The sequence below is a fragment of the Ranitomeya imitator genome, chromosome 4 (genome assembly GCF_032444005.1).
Source record: "Ranitomeya imitator isolate aRanImi1 chromosome 4, aRanImi1.pri, whole genome shotgun sequence".
Taxonomy (NCBI): Eukaryota; Metazoa; Chordata; class Amphibia; order Anura; family Dendrobatidae; genus Ranitomeya; species Ranitomeya imitator.
Window position 1 is genome coordinate 712,757,779 of NC_091285.1, and position 26,646 is coordinate 712,784,424.

The 26,646-nt window shown below is 48.1% G+C and overlaps 1 protein-coding gene across 2 annotated transcripts in view; it reads right to left on the minus strand.

Annotated features, from left to right (window-relative positions):
• Positions 1-26,646, minus strand: part of LOC138677403 (alpha-N-acetylneuraminide alpha-2,8-sialyltransferase-like) — a 287,030-nt gene that overhangs the window by 119,518 nt on the left and 140,866 nt on the right. For both annotated transcript variants that reach the window (XM_069767498.1, XM_069767499.1), the window contains exon 4: positions 3,892-4,033. In XM_069767498.1, coding sequence (XP_069623599.1) covers positions 3,892-4,033 — 142 coding nt within the window. The remainder of the gene's footprint in view (positions 1-3,891; positions 4,034-26,646) is intronic.

Below are 26,646 nucleotides of genomic sequence, written 5' to 3' on the forward strand. Positions count from 1 at the left end.
CCATTCTGTCATTTGCTGCTCCCATCCTGTCATGTGCTGCTCCCATCCTGCGCCCCAGTTCTGTCATGTGCTGCTCCCATCCTGCGCCCCCGTTCTGTCATGTGCTGCTCCCATCCTGTGCCTCCATTCTGTCATTTGCTGCTCCCATCCTGTCATGTGCTGCTCCCATCCTGCGCCCCAGTTCTGTCATGTGCTGCTCCCATCCTGCGCCCCCATTCTGTCATGTGCTGCTCCCATCCTGCACCCCCGTTCTGTCATGTACTGCTCCCATCCTGCGCCCCCGTTCTGTCATGTGCTGCTCCCATCCTGCGCCCATTCTGTCATGTGCTGCTGTCATCCTGCGCCTCCATTCTGTCATGTGCTGCTCCCATCCTGCGCGCCCGTTCTGTCATGTACTGCTGCCATCCTGCGCCCGTTCTGTCATGTGCTGCTCCCATCCTGCGCCTCCATTCTGTCATGTGCTGCTCCCATCCTGCGCCCCCGTTCTGTCATGTGCTGCTCCCATCCTGCGCCCCCATTCTGTCATGTGCTGCTCCCATCCTGTGCCTCCATTCTGTCATTTGCTGCTCCCATCCTGTCATGTGCTGCTCCCATCCTGCGCCCCCGTTCTGTCATGTGCTGCTCCCATCCTGCGCCCCCGTTCTGTCATGTGCTGCTCCCATCCTGCACCCCTGTTCTGTCATGTGCTGCTCCCATCCTGTGCCTCCATTCTGTCATTTGCTGCTCCCATCCTGTCATGTGCTGCTCCCATCCTGCGCCCCAGTTCTGTCATGTGCTGCTCCCATCCTGCGCCCCCGTTCTGTCATGTGCTGCTCCCATCCTGCGCCCCCGTTCTGTCATGTGCTGCTCCCATCCTGTGCCTCCATTCTGTCATTTGCTGCTCCCATCCTGTCATGTGCTGCTCCCATCCTGCGCCCCAGTTCTGTCATGTGCTGCTCCCATCCTGCGCCCTCGTTCTGTCATGTGCTGCTCCCATCCTGTGCCTCCATTCTGTCATTTGCTGCTCCCATCCTGTCATGTGCTGCTCCCATCCTGCGCCCCAGTTCTGTCATGTGCTGCTCCCATCCTGCGCCCCCGTTCTGTCATGTGCTGCTCCCATCCTTCGCCCCCGTTCTGTCATGTGCTGCTCCCATCCTGCGCCCCCGTTCTGTCATGTGCTGCTCCCATCCTGCTCCCCTGTTCTGTCATGTGCTGCTCCCATCCTGCGCCCATTCTGTCATGTGCTGCTGTCATCCTGCGCCCGTTCTGTCATGTGCTGCTGCCATCCTGCGCCCGTTCTGTCATGTGCTGCTCCCATCCTGCGCCTCCATTCTGTCATGTGCTGCTCCCATCTTGCGCCCCCGTTCTGTCATGTGCTGCTCGCATCCTGCGCCCCCATTCTGTCATGTGCTGCTCCCATCCTGTGCCTCCATTCTGTCATTTGCTGCTCCCATCCTGTCATGTGCTGCTCCCATCCTGCGCCCCCGTTCTGTCATGTGCTGCTCCTATTCTGCGCCCCCGTTCTGTCATGTGCTGCTCCCATCCTGCGCCCCCGTTCTGTCATGTGCTGCTCCCATCCTGTGCCTCCATTCTGTCATTTCCTGCTCCCATCCTGTCATGTGCTGCTCCCATCCTGCGCCCCCGTTCTGTCATGTGCTGCTCCTATCCTGCGCCCCCGTTCTGTCATGTGCTGCTCCCATCCTGCGCCCCCGTTCTGTCATGTGCTGCTCCCATCCTGTGCCTCCATTCTGTCATTTGCTGCTCCCATCCTGTCATGTGCTGCTCCCATCCTGCGCCCCAGTTCTGTCATGTGCTGCTCCCATGCTGCGCCCCCTTCTGTCATGTGCTGCTCCCATCCTGCGCCCCCGTTCTGTCATGTGCTGCTCCCATCCTGCTCCCCTGTTCTGTCATGTGCTGCTCCCATCCTGCGCCTCCATTCTGTCATGTGCTGCTCCCATCCTGCGCCCCCGTTCTGTCATGTGCTGCTCCCATCCTGCTCCCCTGTTCTGTCATGTGCTGCTCCCATCCTGCGCCCATTCTGTCATGTGCTGCTGTCATCCTGCGCCCGTTCTGTCATGTGCTGCTGCCATCCTGCGCCCGTTCTGTCATGTGCTGCTCCCATCCTGCGCCTCCATTCTGTCATTTGCTGCTCCCATCCTGCGCCCCCGTTCTGTCATGTGCTGCTCCCATCCTGCTCCCCTGTTCTGTCATGTGCTGCTCCCATCCTGCGCCCGTTCTGTCATGTGCTGCTCCCATCCTGCGCCCCCGTTCTGTCATGTGCTGCTCCCATCCTGCGCCCCCGTTCTGTCATGTGCTGCTCCCATCCTGTGCCTCCATTCTGTCATTTGCTGCTCCCATCCTGTCATGTGCTGCTCCCATCCTGCGCCCCGGTTCTGTCATGTGCTGCTCCCATCCTGCGCCCCCTTCTGTCATGTGCTGCTCCCATCCTGCGCCCCCGTTCTGTCATGTGCTGCTCCCATCCTGCTCCCCTGTTCTGTCATGTGCTGCTCCCATCCTGCGCCCGTTCTGTCATGTGCTGCTCCCATCCTGCGCCCCCGTTCTGTCATGTGCTGCTCCCATCCTGCGCCCCCGTTCTGTCATGTGCTGCTCCCATCCTGCGCCTCCATTCTGTCATTTGCTGCTCCCATCCTGCGCCCCCGTTCTGTCATGTGCTGCTCCCATCCTGCTCCCCTGTTCTGTCATGTGCTGCTCCCATCCTGCGCCCGTTCTGTCATGTGCTGCTCCCATCCTGCGCCCCCGTTCTGTCATGTGCTGCTCCCATCCTGCGCCCCCGTTCTGTCATGTGCTGCTCCCATCCTGTGCCTCCATTCTGTCATTTGCTGCTCCCATCCTGTCATGTGCTGCTCCCATCCTGCGCCCCGGTTCTGTCATGTGCTGCTCCCATCCTGCGCCCCCTTCTGTCATGTGCTGCTCCCATCCTGCGCCCCCGTTCTGTCATGTGCTGCTCCCATCCTGCTCCCCTGTTCTGTCATGTGCTGCTCCCATCCTGCGCCCGTTCTGTCATGTGCTGCTGCCATCCTGCGCCCGTTCTGTCATGTGCTGCTCCCATCCTGCGCCTCCATTCTGTCATGTGCTGCTCCCATCCTGCGCCCCCGTTCTGTCATGTGCTGCTCCCATCCTGCTCCCCTGTTCTGTCATGTGCTGCTCCCATCCTGCGCCCATTCTGTCATGTGCTGCTGTCATCCTGCGCCCGTTCTGTCATGTGCTGCTGCCATCCTGCGCCCGTTCTGTCATGTGCTGCTCCCATCCTGCGCCTCCATTCTGTCATTTGCTGCTCCCATCCTGCGCCCCCGTTCTGTCATGTGCTGCTCCCATCCTGCTCCCCTGTTCTGTCATGTGCTGCTCCCATCCTGCGCCCGTTCTGTCATGTGCTGCTCCCATCCTGCGCCCGTTCTGTCATGTGCTGCTGCCATCCTGCGCCCGTTCTGTCATGTGCTGCTGCCATCCTGCGCCCGTTCTGTCATGTGCTGCTGCCATCCTGCGCCCGTTCTGTCATTTTTTGTCAAGTTTTGTGGCAACGCAAATATTTTCCCACACTTTTTACCAAATGTTACCGATTTTTACAAATTTTCAAAATTTTGCTTGTATTTTTGATCACGAATTCAAATGTGCTATAGTAGTGCCGAATGTATGTTTGGCGATCGTTTTCCGAACAATTTTGTTTATCACTACTATTGAGTACTAACTCCTCCTCTACATCCTGCACATCCCCGGGGTCCACAATCTGCTCAGTGGCTCTGACTCCTTCTCCAAATGTTTTTATTGTAAGATTAGAAAATAACAGAACACTGCCCCGGAGCCAACTCTACACCGACCGCTAATCACTGGATCATAGAAGCGCCGCACGGAATATGCCGCCATGTGTCATTGTGTGTGAGATGACCGCATTACCTCTAAAAACAGCTGGTAGAGACTCTCCGTGATGTTCTTACTTCCCTTGTCTCCATCATACTGAATAGTCTGTCCAACCGCACTGTTCTCCTTAGTCATTATCAGTGTACGAGAGGCGTTACAGCACATCCGAAACTGGGACCTGTGAACGTAGAGAGATGAGCAGAGGACAAGAAGGAAGATATGATATATCTATATATATAATTGTCTAAGGGTTTTTCCGTCTGTCTGTCTGTCTGTCTGTCTGTCTGTCTGTCCTGGAAATCCCGGCTCTCTGATTGGTCGAGGCCGCCAGGCCTCGACCAATCAGAGACCGGCACAGCATCGACGTAGAAATCCCGCGTCTCTGATTGGTCGAGGCCGCCAGGCCTCGACCAATCAGCAACGGGCACAACGACGATGATGTCATAATGGTTGCCATGGCGACGATGATGTCATAAAGGTCGCCTCGACCAATCAGCGACGGGCACAATCTGCCGCGAATTCTGTAATCATCATTGTCCATATACTACTGGGACATGCATATTCTAGAATACCCGATGCGTTAGAATCGGGCCACAATCTAGTATATATATATATATATATATATATAGTAATATTCATTCTTGTACATAGGAGCAGTATTATAGTAATTATATTCTTGTTCATAGGGCAGTATTATAGTAGTAATATTCTTGTACATAGGGGGCAGTATTATAGTAGTTATATTCTTGTACATAGGGGGCAGTATTATAGTAGTTATATTCTTGTACATAGGGGGCAGTATTATAGTAGTTATATTCTTGTACATAGGGGGCAGTATTATAGTAGTTAAATTCTTGTACATAGGAGCAGTATTATAGTAGTTATATTCTTGTACATAGGAGCAGTATTATAGTAGTTATATTCTTGTACATAGGAATAGTATTATAGTAGTTATATTCTTGTACATAGGAGCAGTATTATAGTAGTTATATTCTTTGTTGTGAATTCCGCTCTTGGGCTCCCTCCGGTGGTTGTAAGTGGCACTTTTGTGAGTTCTGCTCTTGGGCTCCCTCTTGTGGTTTCAAGTGGTATGGCTGCTCCTTGGAGTTAGCTTCATCAGCTGCCTCCACTTATCTTCTCTTCTGCTCGGCTATTTATGCCTGGCTCTATCCTTCAGCCAGTGCCACTTGTAAATGATTCCTGGTTGGATTCACATCTCTTTGGATTTCCCTGTTATCCTGACCAGTTCAGCAAAGCTAAGTTCTTCCTTGCTCTGTTCTGTTCACAGATTGTGGACTTATCCGTTCAGTGCTTTCTATGTTTGTCCAGCGTATCAGTATGAATTAATTCTGTCTTGCTGGAAGCTCTGGGAAGCTGATTTACCCTCCACACCTTTTTCAGGTGTGAGATTTTTAGTAAACTCTGCGTGGATTTTTGTAGTGTTTTATACTGACCGCACAGTATTCCATCCTGTCCTATCTATCAAGCTAGACTGGCCTCCTGTGCTCATCCTGGTTTCATTCTGTGTATGTCTTTTCCCTCTCCACTCACAGTCATTATTTGTGGGGGGCTAATCTATCCTTTGGGGATTTTCTCTGAGGCAAGATAGTTTTTCTGCTCCTATCTTTAGGGGTAGTTAGCTCTTAGGCTGTGACGAGATGCATAGGGAGTGTCAGGAGCATTCCACGGCTGCTTCTAGTGTTGTGTTGAGCTTAGGGACTGCGGTCAGTACAGTTACCACTTCCTTCAGAGCTCGTTCCATGTTGCTCCTAGACCACCACATCATAACAGTACAAGTGGCCAAAAATGAATTAAATGCAGCTCAAAAGAAGGAAAAGAAAGACTCTTTTTTTTTCCTCTTGATATCTGGGTGGTTCAGGATATATGCTCTGGCATGGATGTTCAGGGTTTGTTTTCTCGTGTGGATCAACTTGCTGCAAGAGTACAGAATATCCAAGATTATGTTGTTCAGACTCCGGCTTTAGAGTCTAGAATTCCTACTAATGATTTGTTTTTTGGGGACAGATCCAAGTTTTTTAACTTTAAAAATAACTGCAAATTGTTTTTTGCTTTGAAACCCTGTTCTTCTGGTGATCCCATTCAGCAAGTAAAAATCATCATATCCTTGCTGCGTGGTGACCCTCAAGACTGGGCTTTTTCTCTTGAAACAGGGGATCCGGCATTATTGAATGTAGATGCATTTTTTCAAGCGCTCGGATTATTGTATGACGAACCTAATTCTGTGGATCATGCAGAAAAATCCCTGTTGGCCTTGTGTCAAGGTCAAGAAGCGGCAGAATTATACTGCCAGAAATTTAGAAAATGCTCTGTGCTCACTAAATGGAATGAGGAGGCTCTGGCTGCTATTTTCAGAAAGGGTCTTTCTGAAGCCCTTAAAGATGTTATGTGGGCTTTCCAACGCCTGCCGGTTTGAGCGAATCTATGTCTCTAGCCATTCAGATTGATCGGCGTCTGCGCGAGCGCAAAGCTGTGCACAATATGGCAGTGTCCTCTGAGCGAAGTCCTGAACCTATGCAATGTGATAGGATTTTGACTAGAACAGAACGGCAGGAATTCAGACGTCAGAATAGGCTGTGTTTTTACTGTGGTGATTCGGCTCATGTTATCTCTGATTGCCCTAAGCGTACTAAGAGAGTCGCTAGGTCTGTTACCATTAGTACTGTACAGCCTAAATTTCTCTTATCTGTGACCCTGATTTGCTCATTGTCGTCCTTTTCTGTCATGGCATTTGTGGATTCAGGCGCTGCCCTGAACCTAATGGACTTAGAATTCGCCAGGCGCTGTGGTTTTTCCTTGCAGCCTTTGCAGAGCCCTATTCCTTTGAGGGGTATTGATGCTACACCCTTGGCCAAGGATAAACCTCAGTACTGGACGCAGATGACTATGTACATGGCTCAGCACATCAGGAAGATTGCCGTTTTCTGGTGTTGCATAACCTGCATGATGTTGTTGTACTGGGTTTTCCATGGTTACAGGAACATAATCCGGTGCTGGATTGGAAAACTATGTCTGTGACTAGTTGGCGTTGTCAAGGGGTACATAGTGACGTTCCTTTGATGTCAATTTCCTCTTCCCCCTCTTCTGAGGTCCGTGAGTTTTTGTCGGATTTCCAGGATGTATTTGATGAGCCCAAGTCCAGTTCCCTTCCACCGCACCGGGACTGTGATTGTGCTATTAACTTGATTCCTGGTTGCAAGTTCCCTAAGGGCCGACTTTTCAATCTGTCTGTACCAGAGCATGCCGCCATGCAGAGTTATGTTAAGGAGTCTTTGGAGAAGGGGCATATTCGGCCCTCTTTGTCACCATTGGGAGCGGGTTTCTTTTTTGTTGCTAAGAAGGATGGCTCCTTGAGACCCTGTATTGATTTTCGTCTTCTTAATAAGATCACGGTCAAATTCCAATACCCCTTGCCTTTGCTTACTGATTTGTTTGCTCAGATTAAGGGGGCTATGTCACGATTCCCCTGACCGCTGTCAACACTGGGTCAGGATTCCCACCGTGACCGTCACCCCTACGTCACGGATTGAGGTGACTTCAGGCCAACAGACGGCTATCACATGTGCAGGGGGGCTTATCTTAGTTATCCCTCCACTCCACGATGTGATGAAAAACCACACACAAGGCTATTGACCTCTTGCTTACAGCAGGGGCTTATTCTAGGTATCCCACTGCTTTCAATATACCACAAACTGCAGGGATTTATGTATATCCCGCTTACAGTTTCACTTAACACTTGCAGCTCTCTGGCGCCCCCTTACTTTCAGGTCAGATTAGGTACTGCACCCTGGGTAATTAGTCGCCAGGAAGGCTGCCTGCTATGTACTGGCTATTGGGCACGCTGCAGCGACGCGGTAAACTACTCCCACTCAGGCAGGAACAATAATTATCAAACCCGCAGTTGCTTCAGCATAATCCAACAGTCAGCGCACTTTCGCTGCCACCAGCTTCGATTAAACGGGTCCGAAGCTAACCCAACTCAACAGTAACAGTAGCGTTTTCCCTTCAGAAGACTTAGGGTACGGTTTTTAGAGCATGGAGAAGAACTAACATATGATAGTATATCCCATTAAAAATTAGGCAGTGCGTTATCAAAAATATTTTATAAAAAAAGTTACAAATGAGACAATTGCAAATATGTACATGGGTAATTATAACATAAAGGGAATAAAAGAGAAAAGATAACACTCACATGTTAAAAGCATGGCGGGCACCCAAGGCTAGTGCAGTTTCCATACATCCCAGTCCATGGGATGTACTCAGCTCTTCCAGAACAATAGGACAAGGAGTCCAGAAGAAGAAATCCAGCAGAAGGGTGCCTCCTCAGAGCCTGCCAGACCCTTAAACCCTTAAGGCTGTGACATCACAGAAAGGCTGGCTTATCCAGACCCTCCTCTCTCTACATTCTGCCTAAACTTTAAACTATTCTCTCTAATTTCTATAACTTCACTACAAAACACGTCATAGTTCTAACAAACCCATCAATCATCTCGGGTTAACGTGAGCATTCTAATGAGATCAAATATGTCCTATCTGGGATACATATTTACAGAGAAAACCCTACTTCTTTACCAGACGGAGTTAGAAGCCCGAGTTTCAAGGGATGGGTACCTACACCGAGTGGGAATACGAATATATATTTTCGTGTTCTTACCGTAAACATGGTGCATAATATCGTACCAAAACCAAACAAAGGATCTTTTATGAATTTTGGAGCCACTTTACCAGTTCTGACTAGTGAAGGTGGGAGGGGTGAGGGACTTTCCTCTGAGCCTGGAATTTACGACCCCAGGGCAATAAAACCCCCTTCTAGCATACAGTCCGTAGCCCAGAGAGAAACAAGTAGAGTCAGCTAGTGACGGGGGGTTTAGCCCACCTCATGAGCTGACGAGCAACTAAACTTATATGATATTTCATACCATATCGTGACAGGCTAGTTGGTTTACTAAGATTGACCTCCGAGGGGCATATAATCTTGTTCGTATTAAACAGGGTGACGAATGGAAAACTGCATTTAATACGCCCGAAGGCCATTTTGAATACCTTGTGATGCCATTTGGGCTCTCTAATGCTCCATCTGTGTTCCAGTCTTTCATGCACGATATTTTCCGCAATTATCTTGATAAATTCATGGTCGTATATTTGGATGATATTTTGATTTTTTCCGATGATTGGGAGTCTCATGTGAAGCAGGTCAGGATGGTGTTCCAGATCCTTCGTGATAAAGCTTTGTTTGTGAAGGGGTCTAAGTGCCTATTCGGAGTTCAGAAGGTCTCTTTTTGGGGTTTTATTTTTTCTCCCTCGTCTATAGAAATGGATCCTGTTAAGGTCCAAGCTATTCATGACTGGATTCAATCCACATCTGTGAAGGGCCTTCAAAAATTTTTGGGCTTTGCTAATTTCTATCGCCGTTTCATTGCCAACTTTTCCAGTGTGGTTAAGCCCCTTACTGATTTGACGAAGAAAGGCGCGGATGTGACGAATTGGTCCTCTACGGCTGCTGAGGCCTTTGAGGAGCTTAAACGCCGATTTACTTCTGCCCCTGTGTTGCATCAGCCGGATGTTTCTCTTCCTTTTCAGTTTGAGGTTGACGCTTCTGAGATTGGGGCAGGGGCCGTTTTGCCTCAGAGGGAGTCTGATGGTTCTTTGATGAAACCGTGTGCTTTTTTTTCCAGAAAGTTTTCGCCTGCGGAATGCAATTATGATGTCGGCAATCGGGAGTTGTTGGCTATGAAGTGGGCGTTTGAGGAATGGCGACATTGGCTTGAGGGAGCTAAGTACCGCGTTGTGGTCCTGACCGATCATAAGAATCTGATTTACCTCGAGTCGGCCAAGCGGCTTAATCCTAGACAGGCTCGATGGTCCCTGTTTTACTCCCGTTTTGATTTTGTGGTCTCGTATCTTCCGGGATCTTAGAATGTTAAGGCTGATGCCCTCTCTAGGAGTTTTTCGCCTGATTCTCCTGGAGTCCTTGAGCCGGTTGGCATTCTTAAGGAAGGGGTGATTCTTTCTGCCATCTCTCCTGATTTGCGGCGGGTGCTTCAGGAATTTCAGGCTGATAGGCCTGACCCCTGTCCTGTTGGGAAGTTGATTGTTCCTGATAGATGGACAAGTAAGGTAATTTCTGAGGTTCATTGTTCAGTGTTGGCTGGTCATCCTGGGATTTTTGGTACAAGAGATTTGGTTGCTAGGTCCTTTTGGTGGCCGTCCTTGTCGCGCGATGTCCGTGATTGTGTGCAGTCCTGTGGGACTTGCGCCCGAGCCAAGCCTTGCTGTTCCCGCACTAGTGGGTTGCTTTTGCCTTTGCCGGTCCCTGAGAGGCCCTGGACGCATATTTCCATGGATTTTGTTTCGGATCTTCCTGTTTCCCAGAAGATGTCTGTTATCTGGGTTGTTTGTGACCGGTTCTCTAAAATGGTCCATCTGGTACCTTTGCCTAAGTTGCCTTCCTCCTCAGATCTGGTTCCATTATTTTTTCAGCATGTGGTTCATTTGCATGGCATTCCGGAGAATATTGTGTCTGACAGAGGTTCTCAGTTTGTCTCTAGATTTTGGCGGTCCTTTTGTGCGAGGATGGGCATTGATTTGTCTTTTTCTTCGACGTTTCATCCTCAGACTAATGGCCAAACTGAGTGAACTAATCAGACCTTGAAGACCTATTTGAGATGCTTTGTGTCTGCTGATCAGGAAGATTGGGTGTCTTTCTTGCCTTTGGCCGTGTTTGCCCTTAATAATCGGGCTAGTTCGGCTACTTTGGATTCTCCTTTCTTTTGTAATTTTGGTTTTCATCCTCGCTTTTCTTCTGGGCAGGTTGAGCCTTCTGATTGTCCTGGTGTTGATTCTGTGGTGGACAGGCTGCAGCACATTTGGACTCATGTGGTGGACAATTTGACATTGTCTCAGGAAAGGGCTCAACGTTTTGCTAACCGCCGTCGGTGTGTTGGTCCCCGGCTTCGTGTGGGGGATTTGGTTTGGTTGTCTTCTCGTCATGCTCCTATGAAGGTTTCGTCCCCTAAGTAGGGTTGAGCGACCTTGACCTTTTTAGAGTCGAGCCGTGTTTCGCGAAACCCGACTATCTTAGAAGTCGAGTCGAGTGGAATTGGCCGATTATCGCGAAAAGTCGGGTATCGCCCGAAACACGAAACCCAATGCAAGTCAATGGGGGAGCATAGTCGGCAGTGAGTGGAGGCCAGGAAAACACCTACACTGCCCATTTTAATGGCAAAAACATCCATTCTTGTTAATGAAGCTTGTCAATCGTAATTTACCTTATAATAATTGGAAGGCATTTGAAATTGGGGGTCATTTGGCTAAAGTTGTGGGGGGTAGGGCTGGTTCAAGTAATTAGTGGGCCCAGGAAATATGGAACACATCACGGCAGTGGAGCAGGGAGAGGTAAGTATTTCAACTTTGCAAGTGCTGAGATCCTGAGCAAGCAGGGGGGGCCCACTCGTTGGCATTGGCACTGGCACAGGGCCCCTCAAAGTACAGCGGTGTGTTTGCACGGCGGGGGCGCCTCCCACCGGCAGCAACACTTTTGCGTACTATGAGAGGCCCTGTGCCAGTGACGTCGCCAACTAGTATTCCTCCCCTCACCTGATGAAGGAACCTGCACTTTCATCTGCACCTTCCTCTTTGTCCCCGTGTAAGGTGGTATGGTATGCGGGAAGGGGAACCTGACTTTCAGCAGGGTCACAATCTTGCTGTGTAGCGTGCACGGGGAATTTTGCGTTATGGGTCAATGTACCAGCAGACTCATCTATCACTGGCTGGGCAATGGGCAGGATGAGGAGGAAACACAGATATAGGCCCAAAGAATAAAGTGGGCTAAATGCAGTTCAAAATTGGTAACACAGGACTAACCAGGGGGCATTGCAGTGGAGGACAACTGGAATGAGAGGCTGACACAGAGAGTAGGTCCAAATCAGTAAGTAGTCGAAATGCAGTTCAAAATTGGCAACCGTAGTAAACAGGCGGCACAGCTTTGTTCAGTGGAGGAGAACAGCAAGGAGTGGCAGACACCGATAGTAGGCCCCAACCCAACTAGTGGGCCAAATGCAGTCTAACATTAACAACTACTTAACGAGAGCCTGAAAATGGAATTTCAGGACAGGAAACCAGGAGAACAGCAAGGAGCGGCAGACACTGTTAGTAGACCCCAAACCAACTAGTACGCCAAATGCAGTTGTTCCATTTAGCCACTATTTAACAAGAGCCTGAAGATAGAAGCTCAGGAAAGGCAACCTGGAGAACACCTTGGAGCGGAACACACCGTCTCTACACCCCATACACAATTTGTAGGCCTAATGCAGTGTAGTTTCCAACAACTACTAAACGAGAGCATGAAGATCGAAGCAATGGAGAGGAAACCTGGGGAACACCTTGGAGTGGAACACACCATCTCTCTACACCCCATACCCAATTTGTAGGCCTAATGCAGTGTAGTTTCCAACAACTACTAAACGAGAGCCGGAAGATCGAAGCTCAGGAAAGGCAACCTGGGGAACACCTTGGAGTGGAACACACCATCTCTCTACACCCCATACCCAGTTTGTAGGCCTAATGCAGTGTAGTTTCCAACAACTAATAAACAAGAGCATTAAAGAAGTTATCCACTACTATAAAGTTTTTTTTTTTTTTTCATAAATCTTGCTATTATGTGCCACTGAAAACATCTACTGTGTTTATTTTAGCAATATTAGCTGTTATCATGCTGTAGCAGCACATCTTCAGTGCTGGATTCAGCTCTCATGGGGTTAATCGACAACTTCCTTATTGTGACCTAATACTACAAGTTCCATGATGCTTTGCACTGCCACTAAGCCCGAACCTAGCACACCCCCTCCAAAAACACCCAAACCCCTCCCTCCTCTCCCTCCTCTCTGTTCAAAAAGATTTGTGGTGTCATTTCTGTCCAACTTCTCTTTTAGATTTTTCCAACCCACACTCCATTACACACAGAGATAGATAGATAGATATTAGATAGATATGGGATAGATAGATAGATAGATAGATATGGGATAGATAGATAGATAGACACAGACAGACAGATAGATAGAATTAGATAGATATGGGATAGATAGATACAGATATATCTATTTCCATAGATCTGTCCATATCCATGTTTCTAAACCCCTTCACCCCTGGAGCTTTTATCGCTCCCCTTCTTTCCAGAGCCATAATGTTTCCGTCAATTTGGCCATGTGAGGGTTTATCTTTTGCGGGACAAGTTCTACTTTTGAACGACACCATTGGTTTCACCATGTCGTGTAACAGAAAATGTGAAAAAAATTCAAAGTGCGATGAAATTGCAAAAAAAGTGCAATCCCACACTTGTTTTTTGATTGCCTTTTTGCTAGGTTCACTAAATGCTAAGGCTGTGTGCACACGTTGCGGATTTGATTGCAGATCCGCAGCGTTTTTTGCCGCACAGAATTGCAGCAAATCCGCAGTGTAGTGCACAACCAATGTAAGTCTATGCGAGCCTCAGACTTGTTGTGCACATGCTGCGGAAAAGACCGCACCGAAACGCAGCTTTTTTTTTTCCACAGCATGTCACTTCTTTTGTGCCGAACTGCAGCGTTTCTGCACCCTTACGCCGGGATCACACACAGCGAGATACGGCCGAGTCTCGCAGGTTAAAACCAAGCTCTGGCACCGGCACTCCAGAGCGGAGCGTGCGGCCGCACAGCAATACATGGAGCCGCACGCTCCGCTCCGGAGTGCCGGTGCCAGAGCTTGGTTTTAACCTGCGATACTCGGCCGTATCTCGCTGTAGTGTGACTCCGGCCTTAGACTTTCATTGAGATGTAACAAATATCTGCAGTTTTGCTGCGGATGTGGGTCCGAGAAACGCTGGAGTTCAGGAGGAGGGAAGTGTGTGGGTGGTGACCAGGGCCGAACCGGCCATCGGGCACTTCTGGCAAATGCCAGAAGGGCTGGTGCCAGTAGTGGGCCGCTGCACTCTTTCCCCCTCCTTCCGCCAGTGCCGCCGCCGCATTCAACTATACCGGCGTCTATGACGCCGGTATAGTTCAATGCAATGATGGAGGAGAGAGCGTCCGCTGATGCTCCCTCTCCCATCATTCCCCGCTCTGCCTCTGACACTGCGGGTGCGCGATGACGTCATATCATCACAGACCTGCTGTGTCCCGGGCAGACTGCAGCCGCCGAGACAGGAGCAGCGCGGGCAAGAGGAAAGGTGAGCAGAGTGTGGAGCCATTATCGGGGGGATGAGATGTGGGTTGCGCTGTATATACCACTGTGTGGGCTGTGCTGTGTATATACCACTGTGTGGGCTGTGCTGTGTATATACCACTGTGTGGGCTGTGTATATACCACTGTGTGGGCTGTGCTGTGTATATACCACTGTGTGGGCTGTGCGGTGTATACCACTGTGTGGGCTGTGCTGTGTATATACCACTGTGTGGGCTGTGCTGTGTATATATCACTGTGTGGGCTGTGCTGTATATACCACTGTGTGGGCTGTGCTGTGTATATACCACTGTGTGGGCTGTGCTGTGTATATACCACTGTGTGGGCTGTGTATATACCACTGTGTGGGCTGTGCTGTGTATATACCACTGTGTGGGCTGTGTATATACCACTGTGTGGGCTGTGCTGTGTATATACCACTGTGTGGGCTGTGTATATACCACTGTGTGGGCTGTGCTGTGTATATACCACTGTGTGGGCTGTGCTGTGTATATACCACTGTGTGGGCTGTGCTGTGTATATATCACTGTGTGGGCTGTGCTGTGTATATACCACTGTGTGGGCTGTGTTGTGTATACTACTACGCGGGCTGTGCTGTATATACTACTACGCGGGCTGTGCTGTATATACTACTACGCGGGCTGTGCTGTATACACTACGACCCGGACTGTGCTGTATACTACTACATGGGCTGTGCTGTATATTACTACACGGGCTGTGCTGTATACTACTATGCGGGCTGTGCTGTATATACTACGACCCGCGCTGTGCTGTATACTACTACATGGGCTGTGCTGTATACTACTATGTGGGCTGTGCTATATACTATGCAAGTTGTGCTATATTATATGCGGGCTTTGATATTTACTATGGGAGGTATATTATATTCTATGGGTGAGGCCGTGTTATATACTACTAGCTATTGAACCCGTTCTACGCCCAGGTGGCGAGCATTTATATTGGTATATGGTCTCCATCCTGTCATGTGCTGCTCCATCCTGCAGCCCCATTCTGACATGCGCTGCTCCCATCCTGCGCCACCGTTCTGTAATTTGCTGCTCCCATGCATATGGCCGGTACACTGCTCCATTATGGTTCATGGCCCCCATAACATGCTCCATAGTATATGCCCCATACACTGCTCCATAAATGTTGATGACCCCCATAAGATGCTCCATAGTATTATATGCCCCGTATGCTGCTGCGATATATATATATAAAAAAAAATAACATACTCACCTATCGTCGCTGGGCGCCGAGTGCTGGGGGGCCTTAGCAGGCGAGGACACCGGCGCGCTGTGGGGGTCAGGTGCCGGTATTGCCGCTAGCTCAGGCCCCCGACACTTGCTATATTCACCTGTCCCCTGTTCCAGCGCTGCACTCCACTTCTTCCGGGTCCTCTGGCTGTGACTGTTCAGTCAGAGGGCGGCGCGCATTAAGCGCATCATCGCGCCCTCTGAACTGTGAAAATCACAGGCAGAGTACCCGGGAGACGGAGCCGCACACAGCGCTGGAACGGGGAACAGGTGAATATAGCTTATACTTACCCTCCTGGCGCGTCCCTGCCTCTCCGTTGGAGATCACGGTGTGCGTTCAGTGTTTACGCATACCTCGATCTCCTGGGAGCATCACTCTGTGGGGTCCAGACTGCGCCGGCGCTTGCGCAGTCTATAAAGGCTTCGGATAGAGTGACGCTCCCAGTGTTATATTATAGATGTGGCTGTGTTATATACTACTGCGGGGGTATATTCTATTCTATGGGGGAGGCTGTCTTATATACTATGGGGGGTATATTATATTCTATGGGGGAGGCTTTCTTATATACTATATGTGAGCACATTTGCAGGATCCGTTTTTTTTCGCCGGATCTTTTTTTTCTGCCGTATCCGTTTTTTTCTCAGAGTTGTATTAGCGCCGGAGTGCGCCTGATGGCCACACATTTCATGCATTTTTTCGACGTACCGAAAAACCGCTTCTCTGTATGTGTTTTCCGTCCGGTGGAAACAGCTTTTTTGACGTATCCTGCAAAAAATGGATGAAACGTGTGGCCATCAGGTGTAATCCGGCGCTAATACAACTCTATGAGAAAAAACGGATCTGGCGTAAAAAAAGGATTCGGCGAAAATAAACGGATCCGGTGGAAAAAACAGATCTGGTGGAAAAAAAAAACATCCGGCGGAAAAAAACGGATCCGGCGGAAAAAAAACATTCCGGTGGAAAAAAACGGATCCTGCAAATGTGCTCGCAGGATGCGTTTCACCCATAGACTTGTATTAGCGACAGATGGCCACAAGTCGCGTCCATCGTGCTACGGATCAGTCATGTTTTGGAATACCGTCGGCACGAAAAAACGTTCAAGTGAATGTTTTTTTGGCCGTTGCGCCCGCTATTTTCTACCGCGCATGCGTGGCAGAAACTCCGCCCCCTTCTCCCCGCACTTCAGAATGGGCAGCGGATGCGTTGAAAAACTGCATCCGCTGCCCACTTCTTACACAAATTTCACAACGTGCGTCGGTACGTCGGCCCGACGCATAGCGACGGACCTGTACCGACACAAGAGTGAAAGAGGCCTTAATGAGCGTTGAATTTTTTAAAAATAAAGAAAAAAACGGCGTGGGCTCCCGCGCAATTCTCTGCGCCAGAGGGGGAAAGCCGACGGCCGGGGGCCAATATTTGTAGCCTGCTATGAATATCAGCCTGCAGCTGTCTGCGTAGCCTTTACTGGCTATTAAAATAGGGGGACCCCCCAAAAAAATGACGTGGGGTCCCCCTATATTTTATAGCCAGACAGGCTACGCAGACAGCTGCGGGCTTATATTCATAGCCTAGAGAGGGGCCATGGATATTGCCCCCCCCCCCGGCTACAAATACCAGTCCGCAGCCATCCCAGAAATGACGCATTTGTAAGATGCGCCAATTCCGGCACTTAGCCCCTCTCTTCCCACTCCCGAGTAGCGGTGGGATATGGGGTAATAAGGGGTTAATGTCACCTTGCTATTGTAAGGTGACATTAAGCCGGGTTAATAACGGAGAGGCGTCAATAAGACGCCTATCCATTACTAATCCAATAGTAAGAAAGAGTTAATAAAACACGCACTCATTTGGAAAAAAAGTATTTTAATATTCTTCATTTAACCATACTTACCATACTTCAGCGCCTGCAAAAAAAAGTAAAATAATAAACCGTATACTGTCTGACGCAGTCCAATTAATAACGAGTGTCCCACGACGATCTCCCCTATAGAACAGTGACATCGGGTGATGTCACTACTCTATAGGACCCTCAGTGACACACTGACAGGAGACAATGGCTCATGCAGTGCATCACTGAGGTTACTCTAGTTCACTGGTCTCACTTTATGGCAATTGCTGCGTGGGAAAATGTCTCACCCAGCAATGCCAATAGTGAGACTAGGGACTATTTTCTCACAGGGGCGTAGGAATACCTTGTGAGTAATACATGATGGAAGGATACCTTCCATCATTGTGTTCCTGGAGCCTCTGGAGAGTGGTCGCATCAACTGATGCTCCTGCTCTCCACGGGAGATCGTCGTGGGACACTCGTTTTAATTGGATTTCTGCGGACAGGGAGTATATTGTTTGTTTATTATTTTAATACTAGCTGAAGAGCCCGGCGTTGCCTGGGCATAGTAAATATCTGTGGTTAGTTATAGCACGTCACTTCTTTTATTTTCCCATCACGCCTCTCATTTTCCCAATCACATCTTTAATTTTCCCCCTCACATCTCTCATTTTCTCCGTTACACCTCTCATTTTCTCCCTCACTCCTCTCATTCCCGCCTAACACTTGTCATTTCGACCTCACATCTGTCATTTTCCAATCACTACACTATTTTCCCTCACTCCTCTCATTTTGCACTCACACCTTTTCATTTTCACCTCCCACCTCTCATTTTCACCTCAGTATATACATGTTTGTCATCTCCCTTATATATAGTATACACCTGTATGTCATCTCCTGTATATAGTATATACCTGTATGTCATCTCCCCTGTATATAGTATATACCTGCTGTGTGTCATCTCCCCTTTGTATAGTATATACCTGTATGTCATCTCCTCCTATATATAGTATATACCTGTATGTCATCTCCTTCTATATATAGTATATACCTGTGTGTCATCTCCCCTGTATATAGTATATATCTGTGTGTCATCTCCTCCTGTATATAGTATATACCTGTATGTCATCTCCTATATATATTGCATATACCTGTATGTCATCTCCTCCTGTATATAGTATATACCTGTAGGTAATCTGCTCCTGTATATAGTATGTACCTGTGTGTCATCTCCTCCTGTATATAGTATATACCTGTATGTCATCTCCTCCTGTATATAGTATGTACCTGTATGTCATCTCCTCCTGTATATAGTATATACCTGTGTGTCATCTCCCCTGTATATAGTATATATCTGTGTGTCATCTCCTCCTGTATATAGTATATACCTGTATGTCATCTTCTATATATAGCATATACCTGTATGTCATCTCCTCCTGTATATAGTATATACCTGTAGGTAATCTGCTCCTGTATATAGTATGTACCTGTGTGTCATCTCCTCCTGTATATAGTATATACCTGTATGTCATCTCCTCCTGTATATAGTATGTACCTGTATGTCATCTCCTCCTTTATATAGTATATACCTGTGTGTCATCTCTCCTGTATATAGTATATATCTGTGTGTCATCTCCCCTGTATATAGTATATACCTGTGTGTCATCTCCTCCTGTATTAGACCTCGTTAACACGTTATTTGCTCAGTATTTTTACCTCAGTATTTGTAAGATAAATTGGCAGCCTGATATATCCCCAGCCAACAGGAAGCCCTCCCCCTGGCAGTATATATTAGCTCACACATACACATAATAGACAGGTCATGTGACTGACAGCTGCCGTATTTCCTATATGGTACATTTGTTGCTCTTGTAGTTTGTCTGCTTATTAATCAGATTTTTATTTTTGAAGGCTAATACCAGACTTGTGTGTGTTTTAAGGCGAGTTTCGTTTGTCAAGTTGTGTGTGTTGAGTTGTGTGTGGCGACATGTAACATAGTAACATAGTAACATAGTAACATAGTTAGTAAGGCCGAAAAAAGACATTTGTCCATCCAGTTCAGCCTATATTCCATCATAATAAATACCCAGATCTACGTCCTTCTACAGAACCTAATAATTGTATGATACAATATTGTTCTGCTCCAGGAAGACATCCAGGCCTCTCTTGAACCCCTCGACTGAGTTCGCCATCACCACCTCCTCAGGCAAGCAATTCCAGATTCTCACTGCCCTAACAGTAAAGAATCCTCTTCTATGTTGGTGGAAAAACCTTCTCTCCTCCAGACGCAAAGAATGCCCCCTTGTGCCCGTCACCTTCCTTGGTATAAACAGATCCTCAGCGAGATATTTGTATTGTCCCCTTATATACTTATACATGGTTATTAGATCGCCCCTCAGTCGTCTTTTTTCTAGACTAAATAATCCTAATTTCGCTAATCTATCTGGGTATTGTAGTTCTCCCATCCCCTTTATTAATTTTGTTGCCCTCCTTTGTACTCTCTCTAGTTCCATTATATCCATCCTGAGCACCGGTGCCCAAAACTGGACACAGTACTCCATGTGCGGTCTAACTAGGGATTTGTACAGAGGCAGTATAATGCTCTCATCATGTGTATCCAGACCTCTTTTAATGCACCCCATGATCCTGTTTGCCTTGGCAGCTGCTGCCTGGCACTGGCTGCTCCAGGTAAGTTTATTATTAACTAGGATCCCCAAGTCCTTCTCCCTGTCAGATTTACCCAGTGGTTTCCCGTTCAGTGTGTAATGGTGATATTGATTCCCTCTTCCCATGTGTATAACCTTACATTTATCATTGTTAAACCTCATCTGCCACCTTTCAGCCCAAGTTTCCAACTTATCCAGATCCATCTGTAGCAGAATACTATCTTCTCTTGTATTAACTGCTTTACATAGTTTTGTATCATCTGCAAATATCGATATTTTACTGTGTAAACCTTCTACCAGATCATTAATGAATATGTTGAAGAGAACAGGTCCCAATACTGACCCCTGCGGTACCCCACTGGTCACAGCGACCCAGTTAGAGACTATACCATTTATAACCACCCTCTGCTTTCTATTACTAAGCCAGTTACTAACCCATTTACACACATTTTCCCCCAGACCAAGCATTCTCATTTTGTGTACCAACCTCTTGTGCGGCACGGTATCAAACGCTTTGGAAAAATCGAGATATACCACGTCCAATGACTCACCGTGGTCCAGTCTATAGCTTACCTCTTCATAAAAACTGATTAGATTGGTTTGACAGGAGCGATTTCTCATAAACCCATGCTGATATGGAGTTAAACAGTTATTCTCATTGAGATAATCCAGAATAACATCCCTCAGAAACCCTTCAAATATTTTACCAACAATAGAGGTTAGACTTACTGGCCTATAATTTCCAGGTTCACTTTTAGAGCCCTTTTTGAATATTGGCACCACATTTGCTATGCGCCAGTCCTGCGGAACAGACCCTGTCGCTATAGAGTCCCTAAAAATAAGAAATAATGGTTTATCTATTACATTACTTAGTTCTCTTAGTACTCGTGGGTGTATGCCATCCGGACCCGGAGATTTATCTATTTTAATCTTATTTAGCCGGTTTCGCACCTCTTCTTGGGTTAGATTGGTGACCCTTAATATAGGGTTTTCATTGTTTCTTGGGATTTCACCTAGCATTTCATTTTCCACCGTGAATACCGTGGAGAAGAAGGTGTTTAATATGTTAGCTTTTTCCTCGTCATCTACAACCATTCTTTCCTCACTATTTTTTAAGGGGCCTACATTTTCAGTTTTTATTCTTTTACTATTGATATAGTTGAAGAACAGTTTGGGATTAGTTTTACTCTCCTTAGCAATGTGCTTCTCTGTTTCCTTTTTGGCAGCTTTAATTAGTTTTTTAGATAAAGTATTTTTCTCCCTATAGTTTTTTAGAGCTTCAATGGTGCCATCCTGCTTTAGTAGTGCAAATGCTTTCTTTTTACTGTTAATTGCCTGTCTTACTTCTTTGTTTAGCCACATTGGGTTTTTCCTATTTCTAGTCCTTTTATTCCCACAAGGTATAAACCGCTTACACTGCCTATTTAGGATGTTCTTAAACATTTCCCATTTATTATCTGTATTCTCATTTCTGAGGATATTGTCCCAGTCTACCAGATTAAGGGCATCTCTAAGCTGTTCAAACTTTGCCTTCCTAAAGTTCAATGTTTTTGTGACTCCCTGACAAGTCCCCCTAGTGAAAGACAGGTGAAACTGTACAATATTGTGGTCGCTATTTCCTAAATGCCCAACCACCTGCAGATTTGTTATTCTGTCAGGTCTATTAGATAGTATTAGGTCTAAAAGTGCTGCTCCTCTGGTTGGATTCTGCACCAATTGTGAAAGATAATTTTTCTTGGTTATTAGCAGAAACCTGTTGCCTTTATGGGTTTCACAGGTTTCTGTTTCCCAGTTAATATCCGGGTAGTTAAAGTCCCCCATAACCAGGACCTCATTATGGGTTGCAGCTTCATCTATCTGCTTTAGAAGTAGACTTTCCATGCTTTCTGTTATATTTGGGGGTTTGTAACAGACCCCAATGAGAATTTTGTTACCATTTTTCCCTCCATGAATTTCAACCCATATGGACTCGACATCCTCATTTCCTTCGCTAATATCCTCCCTTAAAGTGGACTTTAGACAAGACTTTACATAGAGACAAACCCCTCCTCCTCTCCGATTTTTACGATCCTTTCTAAACAGACTGTAACCCTGTAAGTTAACTGCCCAGTCATAGCTTTCATCTAACCATGTCTCGGTTATTCCCACTATGTCAAAGTTACCTGTAGATATTTCTGCTTCTAGTTCTTCCATCTTGTTTGTCAGGCTTCTGGCGTTTGCGAGCATGCAGTTTAGAGGATTTTGTTTTGTTCCAATCTCCTCACTGTGGATTGTTTTAGAAATGTTCTTACCTCCCTTCTGAGTATGTTTTCCTGGGTTGTCTTTGTTCGAGTCTAATGTTTTTCTTCCCGTCCCCTCTTCTTCTAGTTTAACGCCCTCCTGATGAGTGTAGCGAGTCTTCTGGCGAATGTGTGTTTCCCAGGTTTGTTGAGGTGTAGTCCGTCTCTGGCGAGGAGTCCATCATACCAGTAATTCACACCGTGGTCCAGGAATCCGAATCCTTGTTGTCTGCACCATCGTCTTAGCCAGTTGTTTGCATCAAGGATCCTGTTCCATCTCCTGGTGCCATGCCCGTCTACTGGAAGGATAGAAGAAAAAACTACCTGTGCATCCAGTTCCTTTACTTTCTTCCCCAACTCTTCAAAGTCCTTGCAGATTGTCGGTAGGTCCTTCCTTGCCGTGTCATTGGTGCCAACATGTATCAGAAGAAATGGGTGGACGTCCTTGGAGCTGAAGAGCTTTGGTATCCTATCGGTCACATCCTTGATCATCGCACCTGGAAGGCAGCATACTTCTCTTGCAGTTATGTCCGGTCTACAGATGGCTGCTTCGGTGCCTCTCAGTAGTGAGTCTCCCACCACCACCACTCTTCGTTGCTTCTTGGCTGTACTTTTTGCTGTCACTTGTTGCTGTGTGCCCTTTTCTTTTTTGCTTGCTGGTATTGCTTCATTCTTAGGTGTGCCATCTTCATCCTCTACAAAGATTTGATATCGGTTCTTCAGTTGTGTGGTTGGTGATTTCTCCATGGTCTTCTTGCTTCTTTTGGTCACATGCTTCCACTCATCTGCTTTTGGAGGTTCTCTGACACTTTTTGCACCTTCTGTGACCAGTAGAGATGCTTCTGTTCTGTCTAGAAAGTCTTCATTCTCTTTGATGAGTTTCAAAGTTGCTATTCTTTCTTCCAGACCCCGCACCTTTTCTTCTAAAAGGGCCACTAGTCTACACTTCTGACAGGTGAAATTGGATTCTTCTTCTGGTCGATCTGTGAACATGTAGCACATGCTGCAGCTCACCATGTAGGTTGTCACATCTGCCATGTTGATCCTAGATCCTGCTGACTTGCTGTGTGTTTTCCTTCTTGTGTAATCTACTCAGCCAAGCTCTCTTGCAATAATGTCCTTACGGCGCGCGGTTTGATGATGCTTTCGAAGCAGCTGGTCCCGGCTGTACCCAACGATCTTCTAGCTTAGGGAGACTTCGCTTCTCCCAGAAGGCACCTGGAATATGCAAATTAGCCTCCTGAAGCTTGAATCCCTGGTTTGGTGATGCTTTCGAAGCAGCTGGTCCCGGCTGTACCCAACGATCTTCTAGCTTAGGGAGACTTCGCTTCTCCCAGAAGGCACCTGGAATATGCAAATTAGCCTCCTGAAGCTTGAATCCCTGGTTTGGTGATGCTTTAGAAGCAGCTGGTCCCGGCTGTACCCAACGATCTTCTAGCTTAGGGAGACTTCGCTTCTCCCAGAAGGCACCTGGAATATGCAAATTAGCCTCCTGAAGCTTGAATCCCTGGTTTGGTGATGCTTTCGAAGCAGCTGGTCCCGGCTGTACCCAACGATCTTCTAGCTTAGGGAGACTTCGCTTCTCCCAGAAGGCACCTGGAATATGCAAATTAGCCTCCTGAAGCTTGAATCCCTGGTTTGGTGATGCTTTAGAAGCAGCTGGTCCCGGCTGTACCCAACGATCTTCTAGCTTAGGGAGACTTCGCTTCTCCCAGAAGGCACCTGGAATATGCAAATTAGCCTCCTGAAGCTTGAATCCCTGGTTTGGTGATGCTTTCGAAGCAGCTGGTCCCGGCTGTACCCATGCATGCATGTAGCGACTTTTGTGAGATGAGTTTTGTGTGGCAACATGCGTGTAGCAACTTTTTGTGTGTCGAGTTGCATGTGACAGGTTAGTGTAGCAAGTTGTGTGCAGCAAGTTTTGCGCATGGCGAGTTTTGCGCGTGGTGAGTTTTATGTCTGGTGCCTTTTGAGTATGTGCAAGTTTTGTGTGAGGCAACTTTTGCATGTGTTGCAAATTTTGTGCATGTGGCAATTTTTCCGCATATGCAAGTTTTGCGTGTGGCGAGTTTTCCATGAGGTGAGTTTTGCACTTGTGGCGAGTTTTGCGTGAGCCTATTTTTTGCATGTGGCGAGTTTTGCGCGTGGTGAGTTTTGAGCGGCAACTTTTGTGTTTCGACTTTTATGTGGCGAGGTTGGTGTATGTGTGGTGAAATGTGTGCTGAGGGTAATATGTGTTCAAGCACGTGGTAGTGTGTGGCGCATTTTGTGTGTGTGTTCATATCCCCGTGTGTGGTGAGTATCCCATGTTGGGGTCCCACCTTAGCAACTGTACGGTATATACTCTTTGGCGCCATCGCTCTCACTCTTTAAGTCCCCCTTGTTCACATCTGGCAGCTGTCAATTTGCCTCCAACACTTTTCCTTTCACTTTTCCCCATTATGTAGATAGGGGAAAAATAGTTTGGTGAATTGGAAAGCGCGGGGTTAAAATTTCACCTCACAACATAGCCTATGACGCTCTCAGGGTCCAGACGTGTGACTGTGCAAAATTTTGTTTCTGTAGCTGCGACGCCTCCAAAACATTTCCTTTCACTTTTTTCCCCATTATGTAGATGGGGCAAAATTGTTTGGTGAATTGGAACGCGCGGGGTTAAAATGTCACCTCACAACGTAGCCTATGACGCTCTCGGGGTCCAGACGTGTGACTGTGCAAAATTTTGTGGCTGTAGCTGCGACGGTGCAGATGCCAATCCCGGACATACACACATACACACACACACACACACACACACATTCAGCTTTATATAGTAGATTTTTTACAGGTGACAATGGCTTCGGGGAACAAAGTGACAAGTGATGGTGAGTATGTACTCTATGTTATATGTACTGTATGTATGTACTGTATGTCGCATGTTGTCGCATGGTGCATGTCGTCGCATGGTGCATGTCGTCGCATGTCGCATGTCGGCGCATGGTGCATGTAGCATGTCGCCGCATGGTGCATGTCGCATGGTGCATGTCGTCACATGGTGCATGTCGCATGTCGGCGCATGGTGCATGTAGCATGTCGCCGCATGGTGCAGTGCATGTAGCATGTCGCCGCATGGTGCATGTCGTCGCATGGTGCATGTCGTCGCATGGTGCATGTCGTCGCATGGTGCATGTCGCATGGTGCATGTCGGCGCATGGTGCATGTAGCCGCATGGTGCATGTCGCATGTTGTGGCATGGTGCATGTTGTCGCATGGTGCAAGTCGTCGCATGGTGCATGTCGCATGTCAGCGCATGGTGCATGTCGTCGCATGTCGGCGCATGGTGCATGTCGCATGTTGTCGCATGGTGCATGTTGTCGCATGGTGCAAGTCGTTGCATGGCGCATGTCGTCGCATGGTGCATGTCGCATGTCGGCGCATGGTGCATGTAGCATGTCGCCGCATGGTGCATGTCGTCGCATGGTGCATGTCGTCACATGTCGGCGCATGGTGCATGTAGCCGCTTGGTGCATGTCGCATGTTGTCGCATGGTGCATGTTGTCGCATGGTGCAAGTCGTCGCATGGCGCATGTCGTCACATGGTGCATGTCGTCGCATGGTGCATGTCGTCGCAAGGTGCATGTCGTCGCATGGTGCATGTCGCATGGTCATGTCGTCGCATGGTGCATGTTGTCGCATGGTGCATGTCGCTGCATGGTGCATGTCGTCGCATGGTGCATGTCATCGCATGGTGCATGTCGTCGCATGGTGTATGTCGTCGCATGGTGCATGCAGCATGTCGCATGGTGCATGTCGTCGCATGGTGTATGTCGTCGCATGGTGCATGCAGCATGTCGCATGGTGCATGTCGTCGCATGGTGCATGTAGTCGCATGGTCTGTGTTGTATGTATGTATGTACTGTGTTGTTTTTTTTTACATTCAACACATTGGCCGGATGATGGGACTACTACTGTTCCCTCATTAGCTAATGTGTCACTCACTGTCAGTGTAGCAGGCAGAGCCCGATGGGACTTGTAGTCCCATCGGACGATGCCTGCACACACACGCACAGCGTCGGCACACACACACGCACGGCGCTGGCACACACACAGCGTCGGCGCACGCACACACACACGTACAGCGTCGGCGCACACACACACACGCACAGCGCCGGCACACACACGCACAGCGCCGGCACACACACGCACAGCGCCGGCACACACACACACGCACAGCGCCGGCGCACACACACGCACACACACACGCACAGCGCCGGCACACACACACACGGCGCCTGCACACACACACACACACAGGCACAGCGCCGGCACACACACACACAGCGCCGGCACACACACAGGCACAGCGCCAGCACACACACACACACACACAGGCACAGCGCCGGCACACACACACACACAAACACAGGCACAGCGCCGGCACACACACACACACACACAGGCACAGCGCCGGCACACACACACACACACACACAGGCACCGCGCCGGCACACACACAGGCACAGCACCAGCGGGCACAAGCGCCGGCGGGCAGAAA